The 25,412-nt window shown below is 48.1% G+C and overlaps 1 protein-coding gene and 1 long non-coding RNA gene across 3 annotated transcripts in view; both read left to right on the forward strand.

The window, feature by feature from the left end:
* Positions 1-25,412, forward strand: part of LOC308576204 — a 96,975-nt gene that overhangs the window by 3,508 nt on the left and 68,055 nt on the right. The window lies entirely within an intron of this gene.
* The window catches only part of ZNRF3 (zinc and ring finger 3), an 80,710-nt gene continuing 64,458 nt past the window's right edge, over positions 9,161-25,412 (forward strand). Inside the window, exon 1 of one of the 2 annotated variants that reach the window (XM_081175330.1) lies at positions 9,161-9,432. In XM_081175330.1, coding sequence (XP_081031456.1) covers positions 9,187-9,432 — 246 coding nt within the window. In that variant the 5' untranslated portion in view covers positions 9,161-9,186. The remainder of the gene's footprint in view (positions 9,433-25,412) is intronic. The other variant, XM_081175331.1, reaches the window with a different exon arrangement.

A 25,412-nucleotide genomic window follows, 5' to 3' on the forward strand; every position in this document is an offset into this window, starting at 1 on the left:
ATTCTGGCTCCTGTAAAGTCAATACTAAGTCATCAGCAAATGCTTTCAGTTTGTACTGTTTAGCTCCCACTTGTATACCTTTAACCTTTTGGTCCTTTCTAATCATATTTAACAACACCTCAAGGACCGATATAAAGAGCAATGGAGAGATTTGGCAACCTTGTCGTGCCCCTTTCTTAATCTTAAACTCTTCTGTCACTACATTGTTCACAATTAATTTTCCCTTTTGTTCTGAATAAATTGCACCTATACCATTTTCGAAACCTTGACCTACCCCCATCCCCTGTAGATTCTTCTTCATAAAACTCCGAGATGTTGTCAAAGGCTTTCTCTGCATCCACAAATATCAAAACTGCCTTAGTATTGATATTCACTTGTAGTTTTTCTAGAATATTAATTATATTCCTTATATTGTCAGACAAATGTCTGCCCGGGAGAAAGCCCGCTTGGTCTTTATGAATTTCTTCTACTAACACCTTTTTTAATCTTTTAGCCAAAATATCTGCAAAAATTTTGTAATCCACATTAAGCAACGATATGGGGCGGTAGTTCTTGAGCTGTGTCTTTTCAGTCTCTGTTTTTGGTATAAGTGTAATGTAAGCTTCCTTTCACGACTCTGGTGCCTTTCTCCCTTCCAATATTTCATTACAGACTTCCTTCAATGGTTGTATTAACCATTCTTTCAAAGATCTGTAATATCTTGAGGTCAGAGCTAGCAGGGCAGCAGTTGAAGAAGGAGCAAAAAGGGTTTTCTTGTGTGTGTGTGTTTCTTTGTGGCTGATTAGCTGTTTTCCCTGTGCAAAGGTCAGAGGGGGCAGGGTTTCTGTTGAGGCAGGGGATTAGCTGTGGGAGGCGCGCCTGGCGGCGCACGCAGTTTGATCCATCTTTTAGATTTAGGGGAGCTAGTCTCAAACGTTTGTTGGGGGAGACCTAGGTTTTTTTGTGGGGGGGGAGTTATTTGTCCTTTCTTCACGCTTTTTATGATGGAGGACCGCTGTAGCCACCCCCAACGACACATTCTCAAGATGGAGGGGGAGGGAACAGCTGCAGTCGCCTGCAGTTCCTGCGCAATGTTGCCATCTTGCCAAAGGTTGCAGGCAGCTTTACCTGCAGCAATTGCATGTTGATTGCCCTCTTAAAAGACAAAGTCCAGCAACTGGAGGAACATGTAGCTACGCTCCAAAGAATTAGAGAGCTGGAGCTCTTCTTGGAAGCAACAGAGCACACCGTCTCCACCAAGGAGGAGACAGGGGACTCCCCTGAGAAGGAGGCTAGTTCACCAACACAGGAGCCAGATATATGGAGAAACGTGACTCAAAGAAGTAGGAGGCCCAGGGTTCGCTCTGATTGTTTAGAAATACACAATCACTTTGAGGTCCTCTCCCCTAGCATGGAAGACGAAGAGCAGACTCCATTTGAGGATCTCTCCCTCATTACAGTTGATCAGGTATATGAAGATGAGCAGCAAAGTCAGTCCTCAGGGAATGTGCAGGCGACCTTGGAACGGACAGCTCAGGGAAGAACCCCGACCAAACCTAAGAGGAGGCGTGTAGTGGTGATAGGGGATTCCCTACTGAGGGGAACAGAAGCAGTGATCTGTGGGCCTGACAAGATGTCTCGGGAAGTGTGCTGTCTCCCCGGGGCTAAGATCCAAGATGTAACTGAACAACTGCAAGGAATCATAAAACCCACTGACAAATACCCCTTCCTCTTGGTTCATGTGGGAACCAATGACACTGCAAGCAATAGCCTCCAGAAGATCAAAAGAAACTACGAGGTTCTTGGCAGGAAACTGAAGCAATTAAATGCACAAATTGTCATCTCATCTGTCCTCCCAGTTGAACGACGTGGCCCAGGGAGAGAGGGAAAAATAGTGGAAGTGAACAGCTGGCTTCGCAAATGGTGTAAACAGGAACGGTTTGGATTCTTAGATCACGGACTGCAGTTTCTTGAAGATGGACTTCTGGCAAGCAATCGGCTGCACCTCACAACGGTTGGGAGAAATTTTTTTGCCAAAAATCTCAGAAACCTCATCAGGAGGGCTTTAAACTGACTAATGTGGGTGAGGGAGACAGTGCTCCTGAAGGTAGGAGTCTATCAATTGATGAAGATGATCATCCAAATGTCATAGACCAAATGGAGCAAACAGCATGCAGAACTAGTGGTGGGATGAAAAAATCCTTAAATAAGAGACACGGGGGTATGATTAATGGACTTCACTGTCTGTACACTAATGCGCAAAACATGGGAAATAAACAAGATGAGCTTGAGCTCTTGGTACAGCAAACTAAATATGACATAATAGGCATCACTGAAACCTGGTGGGATAAGTCCCACGATTGGAATGTAATAATGGAGGGATACAATCTATTTCAGAGAAACAGACCAGACTAGAAAGGAGGAGGAGTGGCGTTATATGTCAGGGATGTGTATACCTGTGAAGAGATCCAAGATTTAGAACCTCAAAGCCAAAGTGAGAGCATTTGGGTCAAAATTAAGGGAGAGAAGAATAACAGAGACCTCATTGTGGGAGTTTACTATAGATCCCCAAGCCAAACGGAGGACATAGATGATGCCTTCCTGGAACAGATGGCCAAGCATGCAAAAGGAAGAGAGATAGTAGTAATGGGGGACTTCAATTACCCGGATATTTGTTGGATGTGAAACTCAGCCAAGAGCATAAGGTCAAACAGATTCCTCACTGGCCTTGCAGACAACTTCATTGTCCAGAAAGTGGGAGAAGCAACAAGAGGAACAGCCATTTTAGATCTGGTCCTAACCAATGTTGATGACCTGGTTAGTGGGGTAGAAGTGGAAGGATCATTAGGCCCGAGTGATCATGCTCTTCTGAAGTTTACTATACAGCGGAAAGGAGCAGCCAAGCATACTAGGATTCAATTTCTTGACTTTAAGAAAACCGACTTCATAAAACTTGGGGAAGTGCTGGGTGAGATCCCATGGACAGTAATACTAAAAGGAAAGGGAGTTCATGATGGCTGGGAGTTTGTTAAGAGGGAGATAGTAAAAGCACAACTTCAGGGAATACGAATGAGACGGAAACATGGAAGGTGCCTAAAGAAGCCAGGGTGGCTATCTAAAGAACTTTTAACTGAGTTAAGATTAAAAAAGGATGTGTACAAAAAATGGAAAAGGGGGAAACCACCAAAGAGGAATTCAAACAAATAGCCAGCACGTGTAGACACCAAGTCAGGAAAGCTAAAGCACAGAATGAACTCAGGCTTGCTAGAGAGGTTAAAAGCAACAAAAAAGGCTTTTATGGGTATGTCCGTAGCAAAAGGAAGAACAAAGAAACAGTGGGGTCACTCAGAGGAGATGGTGAAATGCAAACAGGGGACACAGAAAGGGCTGAACTCCTCAATGCCTTCTTTGCCTCAGTCTTCTCCGATAAAGAAAACAATGCCCGACCTGAAGAATTTGGAGCAAATGATTCAGCAAAGGAAACACAGCCCAGAATAACTAAGGAGATAGTACAAGAATACTTGGCTAGTTTAGATGTATTCAAGTCTCCAGGGCCAGATGAACTGCATCCAAGAGTATTAAAAGAACTGGCAGATGTGATCTCAGAACCACTGGCAGTCATCTTTGAGAATTCCTGGAGAACAGGCGAAGTCCCGGCAGACTGGAGGAGGGCAAATGTTGTCCCTCTTTTCAAAAAGGGGAAAGAGAGGACCCAAATAATTACCGCCCATACAGTCTGACATCAATATCAGGGAAGATTCTGGAGCAGATCATTAAGCAAACAGTCTGTGAGCACCTAGAAAGGAATGCTGTGATCACCAATAGTCAGCATGGATTTCTGAAAAATAAGTCATGTCAGACTAACCTGATCTCGTTTTTTGACAGAATTACAAGCCTGGTAGATGAAGGGAACGCAGTGGATGTAGCCTACCTTGATTTCAGCAAGGCATTTGACAAGGTGCCCCATGATATTCTTGTAAAGAAGCTGGTAAAATGCGGTCTGGACTATGCTACCACTCAGTGGATTTGTAACTGGCTGTCTGACCGAACCCAAAGGGTGCTCATCAATGGTTCCTCTTCATCCTGGAGAAGAGTGACTAGTGGGGTGCCACAGGGTTCTGTCTTGGGCCCGGTCTTATTCAACATCTTTATCAACGACTTGGATGATGGACTCAAGGGCATCCTGATCAAATTTGCAGATGACACCAAACTGGGAGGGGTGGCTAACACCCCAGAGGACAGGATCACACTTCAAAATGACAGATTAGAGAACTGGGCAAAAACAAACAAGATGAACTTTAACAGGGAGAAATGTAAAGTATTGCACTTGGGCAAAAAAAATGAGAGGCACAAATACAAGATGGGGGACACCTGGCTTGAGAGCAGTACATGTGAAAAGGATCTAGGAGTCTTGGTTGACCACAAACTTGACATGAGCCAACAGTGTGACGCGGCAGCTAAAAAAGCCAATGCAATTCTGGGCTGCATCAATAGGAGTATAGCATCTAGATCAAGGGAAGTAATAGTGCCACTGTATTCTGCTCTGGTCAGACCTCACCTGGAGTACTGTGTCCAGTTCTGGGCACCACAGTTCAAGAAGGACACTGACAAACTGGAACGTGTCCAGAGGAGGGCAACCAAAATGGTCAAAGGCCTGGAAATGATGTCTTATGAGGAACGGCTAAGGGAGCTGGGCATGTTTAGCCTGGAGAAGAGGAGGTTAAGGGGTGATATGATTGCCATGTTCAAATATATAAAAGGATGTCACATAGAGGAGGGAGAAAGGTTGTTTTCTGCTGCTCCAGAGAAGCGGACACGGAGCAATGGAGCCAAACTACAAGAAAGAAGATTCCACCGAAACATTAGGAAGAACTTCCTGACAGTAAGCGCTGTTCGACAGTGGAATTTGCTGCCAAGGAGTGTGGTGGAGTCTCCGACTTTGGAGGTCTTTAAGCAGAGGCTTGACAACCATATGTCAGGAGTGCTCTGATGGTGTTTCCTGCTTGGCAGGGGGTTGGACTCGATGGCCCTTGTGGTCTCTTTCAACTCTATGATTCTATGATTCTATGATTCAAACCATCTGGTCCTGGAGATTTACCTAATTGCATGTTCTGAATGGCCCCTTCCACCTCCTGATCCGTTATTTTGTGGTTCAACATTAGCTGTTTTTCCTGAGAGATTTTATGTAGTCCATTTATTTTCAAAAATCGATCAATATCTATTTCCTTCTGCTTCTCCTGTGTATAAAGTTGTTTAAAATACCTCTGAAAACACTTCCTAATCTCCACTGGGTTCTGTATATTCTTTCCTTCCACTTCCAGATTCGTAATAGTATTGAGTTTTTGTCTTTTTTTCATTTGCCAAGCCAACAATTTTCCACACTTATTTGCCGATTCAAATGTCTTTTGCGTCATCTGTTTAATCTTCCATTCTATTTCCTGATTCATCAGCTTCATATATTGTACTTGGTATAACTTTATCTCTTTCAGGATCTCCTGTGACTTTGGTTTTGCTCTCAGTTTCTTCTCTCCTTCCTTTATTTTCCCCAAGATTTTATTCTTTTTTTTCATTCTGAGTTCTCTTCTTAATTGCAATCTGTTGTATTAGGAATCCTCTCATAACCACCTTACTTGCGTCCCAAATTACTCTTTTTTCCACTGTAGTATTCATGTTTATCTCAAAATAGTCTTTTAGAGTTTTTTGGGACTTCTTGGTCACCTCTTCATTCCTAAACAAAGTATCGTTCATCCTCCATTTAAAGGAACCAATTGGCGTCAATTTCATTTCCATCTTCACAGCATTATGGTCAGAACAAGTTTTAGGGCAAATCTCCACTTTGCTGATCTTCGGAACCAATCCCCTGGTTATCCAGATTTGGTCAATTCTTGTCTATGTCATTTTAGCCTCAGAGAAGAAAGTTCCCTCTCTTCCCAGAGGGTTCTTCATTCTGCAAATGTCGACTAAATCCATATTTTCAGTCATGTCAAAAATGGTTTTTGGTAGTCTGCCATCTTTAGTGACTACCTGTCTCTGTGCTTTGTCCATATTTGTAGATACCACTCCATTAATGTCTCCCATCAAGATCATATTATAGTCCATGTAGTGTGCCATTATGTCCCTAGTGGGACACCATCTCCAACACATGGGAGATCAGTTCGGTTTTATATAGGCTAGGTGTCTTAAGTGTTAAGTGCCTACCCTGCACAATTCTAATGGCCTGTTCTCTGTTGTTGCTAAAATGGATTTGTATGGTGCTTTGCCAGTTTCTTTGTTGCTGGTAGGTGGTTAATGGGGACCCCTTTCCCACACTTCCTATCAGGGAGTTTGATAGGCTCCAGAGCAATGGCCTCTCCTTTTTCTGCTCACTTGGGTTCCATAGGACGGAGAGGAACAAGTCCAGGGGTGGATTTAGGGGCAAGCCAAGTATGGCATAACCTAAGGCAGTGTGTCAGATGCTGTTGTGGTTGCTCAAGAGTAGCCAGGCAGGACTCCGACCTGTCTTTTACAGGCTTTATTTTTGGTGCAAACTATTTACAGTGAAGAGTGTCATAAGTTCATGTCTGGCTCAGTTGCTAGCAGAATCCAGGAGTGGTCTGTTCTTGTACCTCCCCCAACATAAAAATTTCGTCACCCCAGCCTTTTCCGCTCCTCCTTGCGCCTCAAACTGCTGCGCATGACGGGCAATGGCAGGAGTGTGCTTCCCTCCTCTCCGGCTTGCTCAGGCGCGGTGTTAAGGCTCTTTCTAGCATCCTCTGGTCCCTGCACCTCTTCTCCACTGGAGGTGGGGCTTTCCTCTTTTCCGGAAGAGGAACTGCTTTGCAAGATTTTCAGAGGCTCCCAGTAACACAACTCTCCCTGTCTCTTGCCTCTGAGCTGATGGCAGTTCCCCGACTGAGTGGTTCTCAACCTTTTTCATCTGGACCACACTTTCAGAAGAAAAGTTTGCTCGCAAAACGCCAAGTTGCTTATTGATAAGAAATAGATTGGAAAACACTACACTGAAATGTTTCTGATGGTCCTTGAATCTTCCCACACTTGCCATCCTCTTCTGCCACACCAGTGTGCTGCCCCACACCCTTTGAGAACCACTGACCTAGGGCCTTACATCATGAGGACCCACTAAATATATTGGATGTTACAGTGGTGCCTGGCAAGACGAAATTAATTCGTTCTGCGAGCTTTTTCGTCTAGCGAATTTTTCGTCTTGCAAAGCACGGTGTCGGAAAAGCTTCAAAAATCGCCAAAAACCTCAAAAAAGGCTACCACACCGCGTTCTATGAGTTGCTCCTCGAAGTCAAGTCGCAACTGTATTAACGGTGTTAAGAAAAAGGAAACAAACTTGCAAAAAACGCAAGACGTTTTCGTCTTGCAAAGCAAGCCCATAGGGAAATTCGTCTTGCGAAGCAGCTCAAAAACCGCAAAACCCTTTCGTCTAGCGAGTTTTTCGTCTTGCGAGGCATTCGTCTTGCGGGGCACCACTGTACTAAGACTTATTATAATTGAAAAGGCTTTACCTTAAATAATGTTTCATATGAAATCCACCACCCAGATTCCAACCTTGACCCATCAAGTTCCCTTCCAGGGCTGTGGGACTACTTGCATCACCCACAAGTTGCCAACCCTTCCTCAGACCTATATAGATGTGTGTACCACAGTGGGAATTACAAACAACCAGAGATAAGGGCTGGAAACTTCTTTATTTCAGGAGCGGCGCAAAACTGAAAACTACCCCATTTAGCCCCACTCCCACTGCCTTGGCTCTGTCCTCTCCCACCTTCATCTTCCTCTCAGACCCTTTCCATGCCTCTAAACCAGGCATAGGCAAACTTAGCCCTCCAGATGTTTTGAGTTCCCATCATCCCTGACCACTGGTCCTGTTAGCTAAGGATCAGGGGAGTTGTAGTCCCAAAACATCCAGAGGGCCGTTTGCCTATGCCTGCTCTAAATACAACTCAGGGCATGCAGCTCACCCACTGCAACACCACAGGAACCTATTTATCTAATCTGAAGACCATTTTAAAGACTACGTTTAACATATCACTGGCCAAGCAACTCCATTTAGCTTTCACTATGAAGAAATTTTTTGAAAGTGGGTGTCAGAAGGGAAAAATAAAGCAGCAGCTCAAAGGCCAGCTAAAACGTATGTAACAAAACTTGGCAGCTTTTTCATGACAGCTAAGCCTGGTCCACAGCCCTCACTCCACCTGCTGGGGTGGTTTATAGATAGGAATCAGAATGCGACTAGTCCACTAGTCCAAGGCCGTGAAGGTACACCTTCTTAGGCACCTGCCCACCCTCATCTCTCCACTTCCTTGGCTGAGGACCAGCCAGGTAAAGGGGCGGGATCTGCAGTGGCCACCTGGGCCACACTGAAGCCCCTGGGTGCCCCCCCCGGCCATGGGGGAATTAGGCTGGGGTGAAGTCTGGAGGAACCTCTTCTCCCAAGCTGGAAGCGCTGCAGATGCTGCCTTCTGACCCGAGATGCCTCCTCCTCAAGGGGCCAAGCAGCCACCAGGTGGGAGCGCTGGAGGGGTCAGGGCTTAGCACTGGGGACGCTCCCAGGGGCGTCAAGGGGGCAGCTGCCCCCCAACGCCCCCCATATCCTGGCTACGCCCAGGGACGGTCCCCGGGCTCCCCGACGCTTCAGGAAAAGGCAGGCGAGCAAGGGACGCTCGAGGCCCGCCCGCCCGGGACCCTTCCCCGCAGCAGCCCCCGGGGAGCCGCCTGGCCGGCCTGGGGCTCCGGGCGCGGCCGGGAGCCGCCTCGCTCTCTCTGAAGCAGCCGGCCAGGCCGCAGCCGCGGCGGGGAGGGCTGCGCTTGCGAGCAGCGAGGCGGGCCGGAGGCGGAGATAACCCCGCGGTCCCCGTCACGTGGAGCGGATGAAAGGGAAGCGGCTGGGCAGGGCGGAGAAGGAGAGCGAGGCGGAGGGCGAGGGAAGGAAGGAAGGAGGAGGAGGAGGCAGCCGCCGAGCGAGAGGCGCGAGGCGAGGAGCCGCCGGACGGGAGGCCAGCCGAGCCCGGCCACGAGCAGCAGGCGCCGCCGCGCTTTGGGGTCGGAGCCGCCGGCGCAGGCAGGCGGGCGGGCGGTCGGGCCAGCCGCAGCGGGAGCGATGCGTGGCCTCCACCGGGCGCCGCCTCCGCCGCCGCCGCCTCCTGCGCTGCTGCTGCTGCTGCTGCCCGAGGTCGGCGCGGTGGGCCAGGCGGCGCGATGAGGCTTCTCGCGGGGCCGGCGCTTCCCTTCTCCCCGCCGGGGCTGCTGCTGCTTCTGCTGGCGCTGCTGGCGGCGGCCGCGACGAGGATGGCGGCGGCGGCGCTGGCCAAGGAGACGGCCTTCGTGGAGGTGGTGCTCTTCGAGTCCAGCCCCGGCGGCGACTACACCACCTACACCACGGGGCTGCAGGGCCGCTTCTCCCGCGCCGGGGCCACGCTCAGCGCCGAGGGCGAGATCGTGCAGGTGAGCCCGCGGCCGGCCGCGGAAAGGGGGCTCCGGGGCAGGCCGCGCGGGGCGAGAGGCGGCCCTCCCGTGGCCTTCCCGCGCGGGGAGGGGCCTCTGAGCATCTGCAGAGTGCCTGGTCCTGGCGGGCGCGGGACTTGGGAAGAGGCAGAGGCTGCCGGCGGGGCTCCTTGGCCAGCCCTCCGGGACGTCGGCCCCGCCTGGTCGCCCTGCGACGGAGAAGCGGCGGGCGGCAGGGCTTGGGCAGGCGCTGCAGGTTCCTGGCGGGCGGCTGCTGCGCCCCGTCGCCTCGGCCTGCGAGCCTTGCGGGTGGCGGGGGGTACTTGCTACGTTGGGGGGGGCATCCCAAACCCGCCTCGGAGCAGGGCGAAGAGGAAGGGGCTTTGCTGGGTGGACGAGGCGCCCCAAGCAAGGTGGCTTTGGCTCTCAGCCTGAATCCCATAAGCATGCAGAGCCTGCGTGTTTTAATGGAAAGTGCCTCATTCCTCCCGTTAGTTTCTAAACATGCTTTAGCCCTAACCTGTTAAACAGAGGCTTTGTCTCCCAAATCGAAGTGCCCGGCAAGAATTTTTTTGTCCAGGATGCCCTCCCCAAGCCAGTGCCCGCCAGATGTTTTGGACTTTAGCTCCCATCAGCCTCTGTTGGAGGTTGTAGTCCAAACATGTAGGGGCACCAGCTTTGGGAAGGCTGTTTTACTCAAAAGCGCAACAGCAGCTCAGGTGTCAAAAGCCTACATGTTTCTAACTTTGCGGTTAATGAAGTCCCATGTTTCTAACTTTGCGGTTAATGAAGTCCAGCCAGTAGTTTTGGAGAGGGGGGAACCTGCCCCCCCCCTGGAGTCTGGCCAGCCTGCAGAGAAGGAGTCTGTCTCATCCTGTCCTCTGCAAGCTGCTGGTGCTGTAGCAAATGCTGCCAAGGGCCTTGTCAAGCAGCTACATAGGACTGAAAGTGTTGTGAGAAACTCGCATCTCTCTTAGCAGCTCTTGAAGGAATTGTGGGCACCTGCTCAGACGCGTCACGCATGTTGGACCTCCGCTGAAGTTTCCTTAGACATAGGAGGCCCTTGTTCAGCCATGTAGCTCTTCTGGCAAGGAAAAGGCAGGAGAAGCATCCATCTCCCAGGGCTGAGTCCCAAACTGGCTTTTGTTGTACTAAGTCAGGCATCCCCAAACTCGGCCCTCCAGCTGTTTTGGAACTACAGTTCCCATCATCCCTGACCACTGGTCCTGTTAGCTATAGTGCCAAAACATCTTGAGGGCCAAGTTTGGGGATGCCTGTACTAAGGGCCCCTCCAGACACTGTTTTATGGTGGGTGTATCTTGCAATGTGTTACTGATGTTAGTGGTGCGTTTATTCTGCTTTCTTAGTTGCTCTGTACTGCTCTGCAGTAATGAAAACCTCCACAGAACAACATGAAGCAGTATTTAGAATTATAAAGCCACCTCAAAGGTCACCCTGTTGATGAAAACACACACGACTCCTGTCTCTCTGCTTCAAACCCTAACAAATGAGTTTTTTTGAATTTAGGCTCCCCTGTGGGTTTTCATTTGCATCTTAACTCTTTCTTTCTTTCCTCAGTTTAAGTGTCCCACTCACAGAAGCTGCTGCTATTACTTCTGGGCAGGCCGCTTGGGCACAACAGATGCTATATCTGTCATTTCCCCACACCCCCTTGATAGGATTGAGAGTTTCTGAGGGTTGGGAGTGTAGATTGGGGAAAGTTCCTGATCTTGACGTTCAATACAGCTGTGTGAGGATGCATTAGCTGATCTTCATTGAAGTGTAAAAACGGATCAGTACATAACTATGGGCATCATTAATACAAAGCCTTGTTCTTAACCACTCAGTGTGCAATCCAGTGCATCTGAACTCTGAAGTCAGTCCCATTCAGTTACATTCTAGTTTGAGTGTCCATGTCTAAATAATTCTAGCCAGCTGTGTTTTTTTTTTTTTTTTTTTTTTTTTTTAAATAATCTTTATTGATTTTCTTTTATACACACAAAAAATAAAAAAAATGAAAAACGGATAAGAAAAAAAACAACAACACAATATTCAACAAGAAATCACAGCCCTTAAGTGCTATGAAAAAAGCAAGAAAAAAGAAAGATAAAGAATCAGGCAAAAGGGAATAAAAGAAAGACAAAAAACTACAACATAAAAACATAAGGTTGTCGACTTCCTTCCCTACTGATTTCGGGTTTTTACATTCAGTAGTTATCTTTTTACCGCTGGTTTTTGTTTATGATTTTCACATCGGGAGTTTTACACCAAACCTGCTGTATTTGGTAAGTTTTTAAAATTACCTTCAAAGTAAACCATAAATTTACTCCATTCTTCTTTTAACTTTGTATCTTTATGATTTCTAATTTTTTGTGTCAATCTTGCTAATTCAATAAAGTCATACAGTTTTAATTGCCAGTCCCTCACCGTTGGAAGATTTGTACTTTTCCAATTTTGAGCGATAAGCATTCTGGCCGCTGCTGTTGCGTATTGGAATAGAATTTTATCTTTTTCTTGAATTTCTTTCCCTACCATCTCTAGCCAGCTGTGTTGAAGGAGCACAATAAAGGTAAAGGGACCCCTGACCTTTAGGTCCAGTCGTGACTGACTCTGGGGTTGCGGCGCTCATCTCGCTTTATTGGCCGAGGGAGCCGGCGTACAGCTTCCGGGTCATGTGGCCAGCATGACTAAGCCGCTTCTGGCGAACCAGAGCAGCGCACAGAAACGCCCTTTACCTACCCACCAGAGCGGTACCTATTTATCTACTTGCACTGGTGTGCTTTCGAACTGCTAGGTTGGCAGGAGCAGGGACCCAGCAACGGGAGCTCACCCCGTCGTGGGGATTCGAACCGCTGACCTTCTGATCGGCAAGTCCAAGGCTCTGGTTTAACCCACAGGGCCACCCGCGTCCCTGCCACATTATTGGGGTCTGAATAGGCTATAGCACAAGAAAAGTGGGACAAAAATAAACCAGAACATTTGCAGCAGAGTGGCTGCCTTGAACCTTTTATAGGTGCAGCCAGCTTTGAAAGTGGGGCGGCATATGACTGCCCCAATAGCACAGATAATCATGAATGTGCAATAAAAAGCTTCCCCCACGGTGTACACTTCTTCCAGTTTTGAGGCTAGGTTCTTGGCGGGGAAGCCTTGGCCATCTGTGAGGGGGGCGGGAGTTCACCTGCTCAGCCTGAATTGCAGCCTGTGGCGTGGTGTGTGAAGCACCTTAGGAGTCCTGGCACAGAGCATGTTGACTGTGCAGGTGGCAGAGTGCAGAATTGCTGCTCTGGGGGGATGTCTGTGCTTCTTGGGTCAGACCAATTACTTCCAGGGTTTGTCATTGGTGTGCCTCAGATGTGGGTTGTGCATATCTGAAGAGGAGGATAAACCATGGCGGTGAAACCTTTAAGCTTCTTGCAACTCCCAGGTTGATACTTTTGTTTTAGGAATCTGTTTTCAAGCAATTATTTAGAAATGTTGGTGCAACCTCCTTCAATGCTGCCTTAGTTTGCCATTTGCAAGTCTTGATCACAGGCTGCTATGGCAGTATATGAGGATTGTTGCCTGTTGGATGACAGCTGGGGAGCCTCTGATGTGGAAACCTCTGTGCCCTGTTTTTCTGCACACTGATGGTTGGCCTGCAAAGTCCGGCATAGCACCTCTATGCTCAGTAGCCCTTGAGCAGGAATTTTCCTGTTCCGCTGGGAATCCTGCAGCTTAAGTTTGGCTTACAAGAGCAGTTAAGTGTGAGTGAGGTCTACCAGTATTGACATAAGCATGGTGAAAAAGATGCTCCTGAAGAGCTAGATCCTCTCTTGGGTGCAGAGTTGGGCATTCTGCCACAGGGTGGCTTTGTCAAAGGTGATGCCTTACTCAGAGGCCAGTGCTGGAAACAGGGGCTCAGCTGCAGAGTGCTGCCTATGTTTCTAGTCCTGCAGCAGACGTTGGGGCTGGCTGGACTTGATGCTTTGTTTTGGAGAGAGGGAACAACTGACAGGCCTACCTGGTTGAGTGGCCTACCTGCGGATGTCTGTGGCTTTGCATGCCAGGATGCCTGTATACTCCAGGTCTTTCTGTCTCGCTTTTAACTGGAAAAAGGAAGTGGTACTTTGATGTTGGCACTGTTTTTGCTGCATTTCTGATGATCAGCAAATCTACGAGCTGCTCCTCTTGGGACCAGCCATGGCTTGGTCTAGGGGTGGCCCTTACAGCCAGAGCAGCAGAGGAAGAAAGCATAAGGGGGAGATTCTTTACCAGCCTCTTGGTTCATTGAACTGGACTTATAAACTCCCAAAGCTGGCCCATTGCTTTTTTCATCCAGTCCCTCCGCCACCATCAGGCAAAAAGAGGAGAGCTGCAGTGTGGAAAGAAGAGGGTGTGATAAATGGTTGAAGAGGGTGAGCTGGTTTGACCACCTGGCCTCCTGAATTGCATTTACGGTACCAGTCTGACCTCAGCGCTTGCCTTTTTGGTTTATCCAGGTTGAAAGGAATAGGCACCTGCGAACTGAACTCTCTCTTCATTTTCATCCTTCTGGACCGTCTTGAGGGGCTGGGAGCTGGGGGCACTGTTATACAGTGGTTCCGCTCCTTCCTCCTGGGCCGTGTTCAGAAAGTGGTGGTGGGGGATGAGTGTTCAGACCCCTGGGCTCTCACTTGTGGGGTGCCTCAGGGTTCTGTCCTCTCCCCCATGCTTTTCAACATTTATATGCAGCCGTTGGGAGAGATCATCAGGGGGTTTGGGCTGGGTGTTCATCAGTATGCGGATGATACCCAGCTCTACCTCTCTTTCAAATCAGAACCAGTGAAGGCGGTGAAGGTCCTGCGTGAGTGTCTGGAGGCGGTTGGAGGATGGATGGCGGCTAACAGATTGAGGTTGAATCCTGACAAGACAGAAGTACTGTTTTTGGGGGACAGGAGGCGGGCAGGTGTGGAGGATTCCCTGGTCCTGAATGGGGCAACTGTGCCCCTGAAGGACCAGGTGCGCAGCCTGGGAGTCATTTTGGACTCACAGCTGTCCATGGAGGCACAGGTCAAATCTGTGTCCAGGGCAGCTGTTTACCAGCTCCATCTGGTACATAGGCTGAGACCCTATCTGCCTGCGGACTGTCTCGCCAGAGTGGTGCATGCTCTGGTTATCTCCCGCTTGGACTACTGCAATGCGCTCTGCGTGGGGCTACCTTTGAAGGTGACTTGGAAACTACAACTAATCCAGAATGCGGCAGCTAGACTGGTGACTGGGAGCAGCCGCCGAGACCATATAACACCTACACCTTGAAAGATCTACATTGGCTTCCAGTACATTTCCGAGCACAATTCAAAGTGTTGGTGCTGACATTTAAAGCACTAAACGCCCTCGGTCCAGTATACCTGAAGGAGCGTCTCCACCCCCATCATTCTGCCCGGACGCTGAGGTCCAGCACCGAGGGCCTTCTAGCGGTTCCCTCATTGCGAGAAGCAAAGCTACAGGGAACCAGGCAGAGGGCCTTCTCGGTAGTGGCGCCCGCCCTGTGGAACGCCCTTCCAGCAGATGTCAAAGCGATAAACAACTACCTGACATTCAGAAGACATCTTAAGTTCAGGGAAGTTTTTAATGTGTGATATTTTAGTGTATTTTTGGTTTCTATGGAAGCTGCCCAGTGTGGCTGGGGAGGCCCAGCCAGATGGGCGGGGTATAAATAAATTAATAATAATATTATTATTATTATTATTATTTATTATGTGGCAGCTCTTGAGGTCTGGTGGTGGAACAGATTCTCGGTCTCTGCTTTGCAGTGACATCCGTCCCTTGTGTCTCCAGATGCCCCTTCCCAGGACAGCCATGGCTTCCTGCTTTGATAGGGGTCCTGCAGCGCTGCAGCTACGTGGCTGAGAGGCCATACGGCTGCTGTGGCTGCTTCACATTCTGACTTGGAAGGGGCCTGCTGGAACCTGGAAAATTGCTAGTGCCTCCTCCTCTGCGAAGCCCTGAGGCTGCCTTGAAAGAGTTAAGTTTCTAATAACTTGCATATAAGCTATTTAATATCCTTATTAAAACTCATCTGCTGGTGGTGAAATTCTTTTTCCACTTTCCTTTTTTCCTTTTGGTGAATGCAGCTTCTTGGGGCGCTGATCCTCTCTCTGCCTCAGATCAGAGGCTCGCATGTTGCAGCCGGCAGTGCTAGAGGCTAGTTCCTATCTGTGTGACAGCATTTTTAATTTAACAGGACCGGCTTTGATCTTGCATATTTATAGGCAGCTTCAGATCACTCCAGCTTGCACTTCTTTATACTGAAACTGAAGTTCTTCCTTTCATCTTGTATCCTTTGTGGACGTGCTGTTTATTTTGGGCACTGTGGAAAATGCGAAGGGGGGGGAGAGGAATAAAATGAGGCAAGAGGCCTCTTGGGAGCTGCAGCCCCCTCCCCTCCCTGCCTGCAAGTGGAACTGTAGTCCTGTGTGAACACCATGTTGCTGGTTAGCCTGATCTGAGTTGTACCAACTTCAGTGCTTGAAGCTGGTCCAACATTTTGCTGGCCACTCCCCAAGTCAGAACGACTCAGGGTGAACCCGAAGCAAGGCAGGGGGGCGGAGCGGGTGGGAGGAGGGCTGAGGGTGCTTGTGTGAGGGGAGTTGGATGCCTGAACGTTGGGGGAATCCCAGGGAGGGCCTGCCCTAGCAACACCACAGGAGAAATGCAGATGGCGCTGGAAACTGCCCCAGCTGTGGGAGCCCCAGCTAAAGGAGGGGGAGGGGGAGAGACATGCCCCCTCCATATGAGTCTCTCTTTAGAAAAGGCATCAAACTAAACTAATTGCCAAGTCTACAAAGAAAGGCAAGTAAAGGGGAGAGACAGGATTGTTGTTGTTGTTGTTTAGTCGTTTAGTCATGTCCGACTCTTCGTGACCCCCTGGACCAGAGCACGCCAGGCACTCCTGTCTTCCACTGCCTCCCGCAGTTTGGTCAGACTCATGCTGGTAGCTTCAAGAACACTGTCCAACCATCTCGTCCTCTGTCGTCCCCTTCTCCTTGTGCCCTCCATCTTTCCCAACATCAGGGTCTTTTCCAGGGAGCCTTCTCTTCTCATGAGGTGGCCAAAGTATTGGAGCCTCAGCTTCAGGATCTGTCCTTCCAGTGAGCAGTCAGGGCTGATTTCCTGAAGAATGGATAGGTTTGATCTTCTTGCAGTCCATGGGACTCTCAAGAGTCTCCTCCAGCACCATAATTCAAATGCATCCATTCTTCATTGATCAGCCTTCTTTATGGTCCAGCTCTCACTTCCATACATCACTACTGGGAAAACCATGGTTTTAAGTATACGGACCTTTGTTGGCAAGGTGATATCTCTGCTTTTGAAGATGCTGTCTAAGTTTGTCATTGCTTTTCTCCCAAGAAGCAGGCGTCTAGTGTTCAAAACTCCCTTTGTTCTAGGTGCATTTTGCGACAGGGAATTTCATTAGCGCAAGTAGTTTCTGAGCTCTGGGAGCAGTACTGCACCTAAGATTTCAGATTAAAACTGCAAAGTGGAAGGAAAGGAGGACCTTTTTCTGCTTCTCCACTTCCAGCTACTCTCTGAAGACTGGAGAAGGAACCCTCTTTAGAATATTAGGGGGGCGGGCAGGGGAAAGACTAGACCAGGGGTCACCATACTTTTTCAGCAGGGAGCCGGTCCACTGTCCCTCAAACCTTGTGGGGGGCCGGACTATATTTTGGGTGGGCAGAAATGAACAAATTCCTATGCCACACAAATAACCCAGAGATGCATTTTAAATAAAAGGACACATTCTACTCAAGTAAAAACATGCTGATTCCTGGACCGTCCATGGGCCGGATTTAGAAGGTAATTGGGCCAGATCTAGCCCCCAGGCCTTAGTTTGCCTACCCATGGACTAGACTATGTGAAAAATGAATGTAATATTTTAGCTGCAATTCATTCATTTTCAACTTTGAATTCTTGTTATAAAAAGCCATTCCATTGTTGCACCCATAACCTAGTTTAAGGTGCATTTAGCTCTTAGCTTTCCTATCTCAGTTTCTAACACTGCTTCCTGTGTAGCACCACAAAGTGATTTCACACACAATAAAACAATTGCATATATATATATATATATATATATATATATATATATATATATATATGCAGGTTTTGGTGTTTTCGGGTATCTTCCCGTGTAAGAGTTGGGGTGTCTAGGCGACGTTTCGACGAGGTCTCACTTGTCATCTTCAGGCTGGTGCTTTCGGCTTCTTGTTACTAGAACAGAGCAGGATCTCAGTGTTTGAGTTCCTATAAATACTGTTGAGGGGGTGTGGTGTATAGCCTCCAACGTTCTGGGCAGAGAGGAAGTTCCCAGGTTATTGTGCCTTTTCTTCTTTTGTTCATTAATTACTTGAGGGATATCTTGAGTGATTTCTTGAGTGATATTCTGAGTACCACTTAGGAGGGTCATTAGGTGTGGATTAGTTGCTAAAGCTTTCGTGTCTTGACCTCTTGAGCTTGTGAAGAGTTTTTCTGAGTTTTTCTGAGAAGAGTTTTTCTGAGAAGATGGCTGTACTGCACTTAGTTGTGCTCTGGCTTGGCTTCGTGTATAGGGGCGAGCTGTGGTTTTGTGCCCTGTGCCAGCCAGATCTGTGTAGGGATTGCAGGGGGGTGCAGCATCCGGAGGTGCCACTATGGTTTGGCTACTGGATGGTATCTGTAATTTATCTGTGGAGAGGGTCTGGGTTTGGGTCTGGTGTGGTTGATTGGAGATGGCGTTCTGTGTGCCTCTGGTTCTGGTGTCGGTTTTTGTGGGGAGGGCTAATTTCCAGATGTCTGGCAGGCGGGACGTGTCGTCACGTTTGTTCATGTTGTGAGGGTGTTTCTCTATCTCGATGGCTTCCATGATTATTCTCTTGTGGTGATGTTCCATGTTAAAGAGCAATTTGGAATCTGCAAAATTAATTTCGTGTCCTGTTTCTTTCATGTGTTGGTAAAGAGAGGAAGTTTTTTCTTCTTTTTTGACGGCATTCTTGTGTTCTGCGATACGTGCATTTATTCGTCTGTTTGTTTGTCCAATGTACGTGGCTGGGCAGACTTTGCAGGGTATTTCATAGACCCCTTGGTTTTCTAACTGGATTTTATCTTTTGGGTTTCTGAGGATATTGGCTATTTTTTGGTTGGTGCAAAAGGCTGTTTTGATATTGTGTTTATGGAGGATTTTGCTAATTTTATCTGTGGTGCCCTTGATATAAGGAAGGAGGGCCATGCCATTGTTTTCTTCTGTGTCTTGGTTTTTGGGGGGTGTTTCTTTTTGGATTAGCTTCGTAACCCTGTTTTGCTGGTATCCGTTGGCGATTAACACATTTGAGAGATTCTGTAACTCAGTTGTCAAGTGGTCTTCGTCAGCCAGGCGTTTGGTTCTGGAGATGAGAGTCTTGGCTACGGAGTTTATTTGTGCAGGGTGGTGGTGTGATTGTGCATGTAAGTAGCGGTTGGTGTGTGTTTTTTTCTCCGGTAGATAGTGTGTCCTAGGGAGCCATCAGGTTTTTTGTAGATTAGGACGTCAAGGAAGGGAAGTTGGTTGTTGGCTTCTATTTCCATAGTGAATTGTATTTTGGGGTGTAGGCTGTTGAGATGTGTGAGGAAGCTATCTAGTTTTTCCTTCCCGTGTGGCCAAATTACAAAGGTGTCGTCAACATATCTGAGCCAAAGTTTGGGTTTGTGTTCTGACTTGTCTAAAGCATTGGTTTCAAAGTGTTCCATGTACAGATTTGCGATGACCGGTGAGAGGGGTGATCCCATAGGTGCTCCTTCTATCTGTTTGTATCTTTGTCCATTGTGGATGAAGTACGTGTTGGTTAGGCAGTGGTTGGTCAGGTCCAGGATGTATTCGGGGGGATTGTATTTGTTTTGAATGGCTGTCAAGGCTTCATTAATGGGCACTTGTGTGAAGAGAGATACAACATCGAAGCTCACAAGTAGGTCATCGGGATGTAGGTTTTGCTTCTTTATTGTTTCTATGAACTGGAAGGAGTTTGTAACGTGTGAAGCGATAGATTCTGCATAGGGCTGAAGTTGCTTAGCGAGAAATTTAGCGAGATTTTGTAGAGGTGAGCCTATGGAGCTGACTATTGGTCTGAGTGGTGTTCCTTCTTTGTGTATCTTGGGGAGACCGTAGAGTTTGGGGCATCTGGATGATTTTTCTCTGGGGATGATTCTTAGCTGAAGATATGTTGACGACTGAAGATATGTTGGCTCAGATATGTTGACGACACCTTTGTAATTTGGCCACACGGGAAGGAAAAACTAGATAGCTTCCTCACACATCTCAACAGCCTACACCCCAAAATACAATTCACTATGGAAATAGAAGCCAACAACCAACTTCCCTTCCTTGACGTCCTAATCTACAAAAAACCTGATGGCTCCCTAGGACACACTATCTACCGGAAAAAAACACACACCAACCGCTACTTACATGCACAATCACACCACCACCCTGCACAAATAAACTCCGTAGCCAAGACTCTCATCTCCAGAACCAAACGCCTGGCTGACGAAGACCACTTGACAACTGAGTTACAGAATCTCTCAAATGTGTTAATCGCCAACGGATACCAGCAAAACAGGGTTACGAAGCTAATCCAAAAAGAAACACCCCCCAAAAACCAAGACACAGAAGAAAACAATGGCATGGCCCTCCTTCCTTATATCAAGGGCACCACAGATAAAATTAGCAAAATCCTCCATAAACACAATATCAAAACAGCCTTTTGCACCAACCAAAAAATAGCCAATATCCTCAGAAACCCAAAAGATAAAATCCAGTTAGAAAACCAAGGGGTCTATGAAATACCCTGCAAAGTCTGCCCAGCCACGTACATTGGACAAACAAACAGACGAATAAATGCACGTATCGCAGAACACAAGAATGCCGTCAAAAAAGAAGAAAAAACTTCCTCTCTTTACCAACACATGAAAGAAACAGGACACGAAATTAATTTTGCAGATTCCAAATTGCTCTTTAACATGGAACATCACCACAAGAGAATAATCATGGAAGCCATCGAGATAGAGAAACACCCTCACAACATGAACAAACGTGACGACACGTCCCGCCTGCCAGACATCTGGAAATTAGCCCTCCCCACAAAAACCGACACCAGAACCAGAGGCACACAGAACGCCATCTCCAATCAACCACACCAGACCCAAACCCAGACCCTCTCCACAGATAAATTACAGATACCATCCAGTAGCCAAACCATAGTGGCACCTCCGGATGCTGCACCCCCCTGCAATCCCTACACAGATCTGGCTGGCACAGGGCACAAAACCACAGCTCGCCCCTATACACGAAGCCAAGCCAGAGCACAACTAAGTGCAGTACAGCCATCTTCTCAGAAAAACTCTTCTCAGAAAAACTCAGAAAAACTCTTCACAAGCTCAAGAGGTCAAGACACGAAAGCTTTAGCAACTAATCCACACCTAATGACCCTCCTAAGTGGTACTCAGAATATCACTCAAGAAATCACTCAAGATATCCCTCAAGTAATTAATGAACAAAAGAAGAAAAGGCACAATAACCTGGGAACTTCCTCTCTGCCCAGAACGTTGGAGGCTATACACCACACCCCCTCAACAGTATTTATAGGAACTCAAACACTGAGATCCTGCTCTGTTCTAGTAACAAGAAGCCGAAAGCACCAGCCTGAAGATGACGAGTGAGACCTCGTCGAAACGTCGCCTAGACACCCCAACTCTTACACGGGAAGATACCCGAAAACACCAAAACCTGCATTCCTGTACCCGTGAAAATCTACGAAAGCATATATATATATATATATATATATACACAGTTAGATATATAAAAAACAGTTAGAACCATTTCAATGCCAATAGCAGGTGGGATAGAAATCTCCACTTGGAAGGTTTCAACAGGCACCAATCAGGCGATGGAGATGGTGTCTGCCTGATTTGTAATGGGAGGGAATTCCAAAGCATGGGTGCCACCACACTAGGGGCCCCGTGACGATGTACAGCAGAAGGGAGCTTCTGAGGAGATGGTCTCTGCAGGAATTCCTTGGCATGAGACCGTCTTTCACTGTATTGTAGGACTTTCCCCACCAGTACTCAAGCACCTTCAACTTAGCCCAGCAGCTAATTGGCAGCCAGCACAATTCTTTCAGTTGACCAGCTGCATTTTGCACTAGACCACAGAGTGCATTGCAGTAATCCAACCTGCAAGTCACCAGTGCATAGACAACTGTGTTTAATTAGGTTTTCCCAGTCTAGAAATGACCCTATCCATCTTGCCACCTGAAGCTGGTCCTAGCCACTGAGTGAGGTCACCTGTGTCTCTTATGATGGACATGGATCCAGGGGCATGCACAGACTGTGGATCTCCTCTTTCAGGGGGTGTATGACTCCAAACAAAGCAGGCAATTGACCCATCATCTAGACTCTGGAACCTGCAGCACCTCCATATTGCAGGATTCAGAGCTAGCTTCTTCGCCTTCATTAAGTCCAGGCACTGTGGGATTTTCTTCTGCAAAATGTGGCACCGGCACCTGCTTAGAGAGAATTAGCTTTATCTTCCATGAATTTGTTTATCAGTGTTTTACTAGCCATGATGGCTGTATCCTATCTCCAGCATATCAGAGGCGGTGTGGCTCTCAATACTTGTTGCTGGAAGAGGGTGCTGTTGTGATCAGGCTCTGTTTGTAGGATTCTCAGAGGTATTTGTTTGGCCACTGGAGAGCAGGAAGTTGGACCAGGTGAATGTTTAGCCTGGTCCAGCAGCCAGGCTCTCATGGAGGTATTGGCAGTCCTGAGGCTGGGCTGGGGTGGTGGTGGTGGTACATAGCCCTCCTTACCTGCAGAAGGTGATCTCCCTTTCCTCATCCAGCTGCTGCTGCTGCTGCTGCTGCTCCAGCTCCAGGAGGGGCAGTTTCCCCTTTTACTTTATTTTATTTACAGTCTTTTACACTCTTCAGTCAGCAGGTTCTCAGAGCAACCCATGTTTGACTAATTTACAAAAAATACACTGAAACTCTTTCAGGCTGATAGATCTTGTTTCCTGCTTGGCAGGGGTTGGACTCGATGGCCCTTGTGGTCTCTTCCAACTCTATGATTCTATGATCTAAAAGTCCTGGGCAAATCAAAAGATCTTGACCACCAGGTGGTGTAGCATGAGAGGAGCTTCACAGGGGACAGAGCCCAAAGATTGGTGGGCCCCTTCTCTAGTTCCTGTCTGCCCTGCTTCTGATCTGAGAGAGACTTGGGAAAGGCCTTGGAGGCTGATCTTGATGCTCAGGGAAGTAGAGAAGGTCATTCTATAAGGGCACAAGTGTGTTCTACTGGTGAAGTGGAAAATAATTGTAATTCTAAGAAATTAGAAGGTAGCAGTGAAAGAGAGTGGACCTTCCCCAGAGGTGAAGCACGGGAGATAGAAAAGTGAGCTTTTGCATTAGCAATCCTGTCCAGATTAGTCCTCCACACCAGGTAAGACAGTTGTGCTAAACTCACCTGTAATGGGTTCACAATTCACCTTGTAATTCAGCAGCCTTGATGTGCTCTAAAACAGCACTGACAAGTAGGAGGAAGGGCAATGATTAGGAAAACTCAGGACAGCTTGGCTTGGCAGGAATGTTGCCTGGATTCTCCATAATGTGTGAGCAAGTTGTATCAGTAACAGGGGCGGGGAAGGAGGGCTATTGTGGCAGGCTCATTTTGAGTTCTTGTGGAATAACCATGGTATGAGCAGCCAAGAATAAACACTGCAGTTAAAAACAGAGCATATCGCACATAACCACTTTTAACTTCCTGCTTTCCCTGACATTTGAAGCCAAATGCCACTTCTGGAACAGCCAAGCTGTTTCTGAGCAGAGAGCACTTCGAAATGTGTGTAACTGGGAGTTGCATTGAGGCTACTGAGAACTGCATGGAGAGTGAGGCCAGAGTGTCTGGTTGTGGAGGGAGTGGGCAGGAGGACCAGGGACCAGGAAAAGGCATTGGGGCTGGATGGGTGGGGGCGGTATTAGGTTAGCGTGTGGAATGTTATAGCAGAACATTAAGCCACAGCTGTGTATGGAAATCAGGCACAACACGAATAGCCTGTGGACAACTCAAGGACATGGAAATTCCCTTGCCTTGCCTTTGCAGAAAAGGTGGCAAAGAGGCAGACAACGCTCTTCCCACCATAGGTGTGCTGTGCTGTGGTCTTGGGTGGTTCAGCGGCCACCACTCCAGATCACCCACTTGTTCCATTCTTGTTCCGATGATGGTACAGTGGGACCTGGTCATGCAACGGTGGCAGATGCAGGCGTTGGGGACTGTCCTTGGATACTGCAGATGCCTTACTGAGAGCTTTGTGGGTGACTCCCCCTTCCTTCCTTCCTTCTTTCTCTCTCTCTATCCCCACAACTCTCTCTGTTCCCTAAGGGCATTGAAGATGCCTTTCAGGACTCTGCAAGTGGTCTTGTCGAGGCTTCTGAGAGCTGCTTTCGGTCCTAATCCAAATCAGAGTGCCTGAACCTGAGTCAAGGGTTTGTGATGCTAAGGAAATATTTGCTCTCCTCCTAACTGGCTGCTGGTGACTTATGAGTGGGCACACTTCTAGTAAACAGATCCTTGGCTCCCAGTTTAGCCAGCATTGGGTTGCGCTGCCTGGGAAGCTGAAGCATCCTTTATAGTAGAGTTTCATTACTGCTCTGATGATACAATTTGGAATTTGATCATTGTAAGTTGACTCCCAGAAGAAATGAGCCCTGCAGCAGCAGCAGCAGCAGCAGCAGCAGTCTTGGCTGCCAGTTGCAGAGTCTTGGATATGTGTCAGATGTCTCCTAAAAAGACAGACCCCTGGCCCAGATTGATGGGTGTTGTGCTGAGAGATGCCCCTTATCCTGAGCCAAGGAGGGGAAGGACAGGGGTGGTCAGGGCATTCCCTTTCCTACTGACACTTTCTCTGCTGCAAGACAGAGAAGGGCAGCTACTGAGGACAGATCAAGCATGTCCTGACAGGCAGGTGACCCTCCAAAAGCCACAGAGTTCAAGATCCCTGGTCCTGGGTAGGAATGCAGCACTTGCACACATCATTTTCTCTCTGGGGGAGTGCAACAGGCTTCTGCTTTCCTTAGCTGCCCACCTCCTCCTTTCTTCTGGGAGCTTTCACACATGACCCATTTTTTGTCTAAGTTGTGGGGGGAAAGAACAAGTTGGACAGCTGTGGGTGAAGGTCGTGTACAACTCCATTTGAAGCCATGTTCTGAAGTTGATTCCTAAGATGTGTACTCACAGATATGTGATATGGTGCCTGTATTCCCCTCCCCTTACACCCTACACCAATTAAGCTGTGTGTGTGAAGCCATCCTAATCAGAGAAGGCTAGGGAGACCCTCTTGCTATGTCACGATGCCACCTCCTTGAAGAACCCAGAGCTCTATGACCATCCTCCCCTTTTTGTATGCCACTAAGGTGCACCCAGGAGAAATTCTGTGAGCAGTGCCAGTGCTCTGGGGGCACTGCCCTAGGCACACTGGTTGAGCCCCTGCTGAGCAAAAGGGTGGTGAGGGCTGGAGGGGCAGCTGCCTTCTGTGTGGGTTGCCTCACCTAGATGTTGCACTGACAGTCTGAGGACTAAAAGAAGCAGGACTCTGATCCACTTTGGAAAGAAAGGTGTAGAAGAAAGCACATGTGTAGTTGAAAGAGGGGCCCTTGCAAAACGGGGGTGGGCTGTTCCATGGCTGCCACCAGTATCTGTGCAGGAGCAGGAAAGAATGCAAGAAGAGAAGACAATTGGCATGTACTGGCTGTGCCTGGCCCTCCTGCTTTGGAGGAGGCTGTCAATACTGGGTGCTATTTGGAACAGCCAGTCCCTGCTAAGCTGGCCCCTGTGCATGCGAAGTAGAAAGCATGTGATTCCGGGTAATAGGGAGGGAGTTGTTATGTATTTGTTGCATTAGTATTCTGCAACCTTCTGCTTGATGTCTCCTTCCCTGCCCTTGGGTTGTGTGAACAGGCTCCTCT

The sequence above is a fragment of the Podarcis bocagei genome, assembly GCF_964188305.1.
Source record: "Podarcis bocagei genome assembly, chromosome: 16".
Classification (NCBI taxonomy): Eukaryota; Metazoa; Chordata; class Lepidosauria; order Squamata; family Lacertidae; genus Podarcis; species Podarcis bocagei.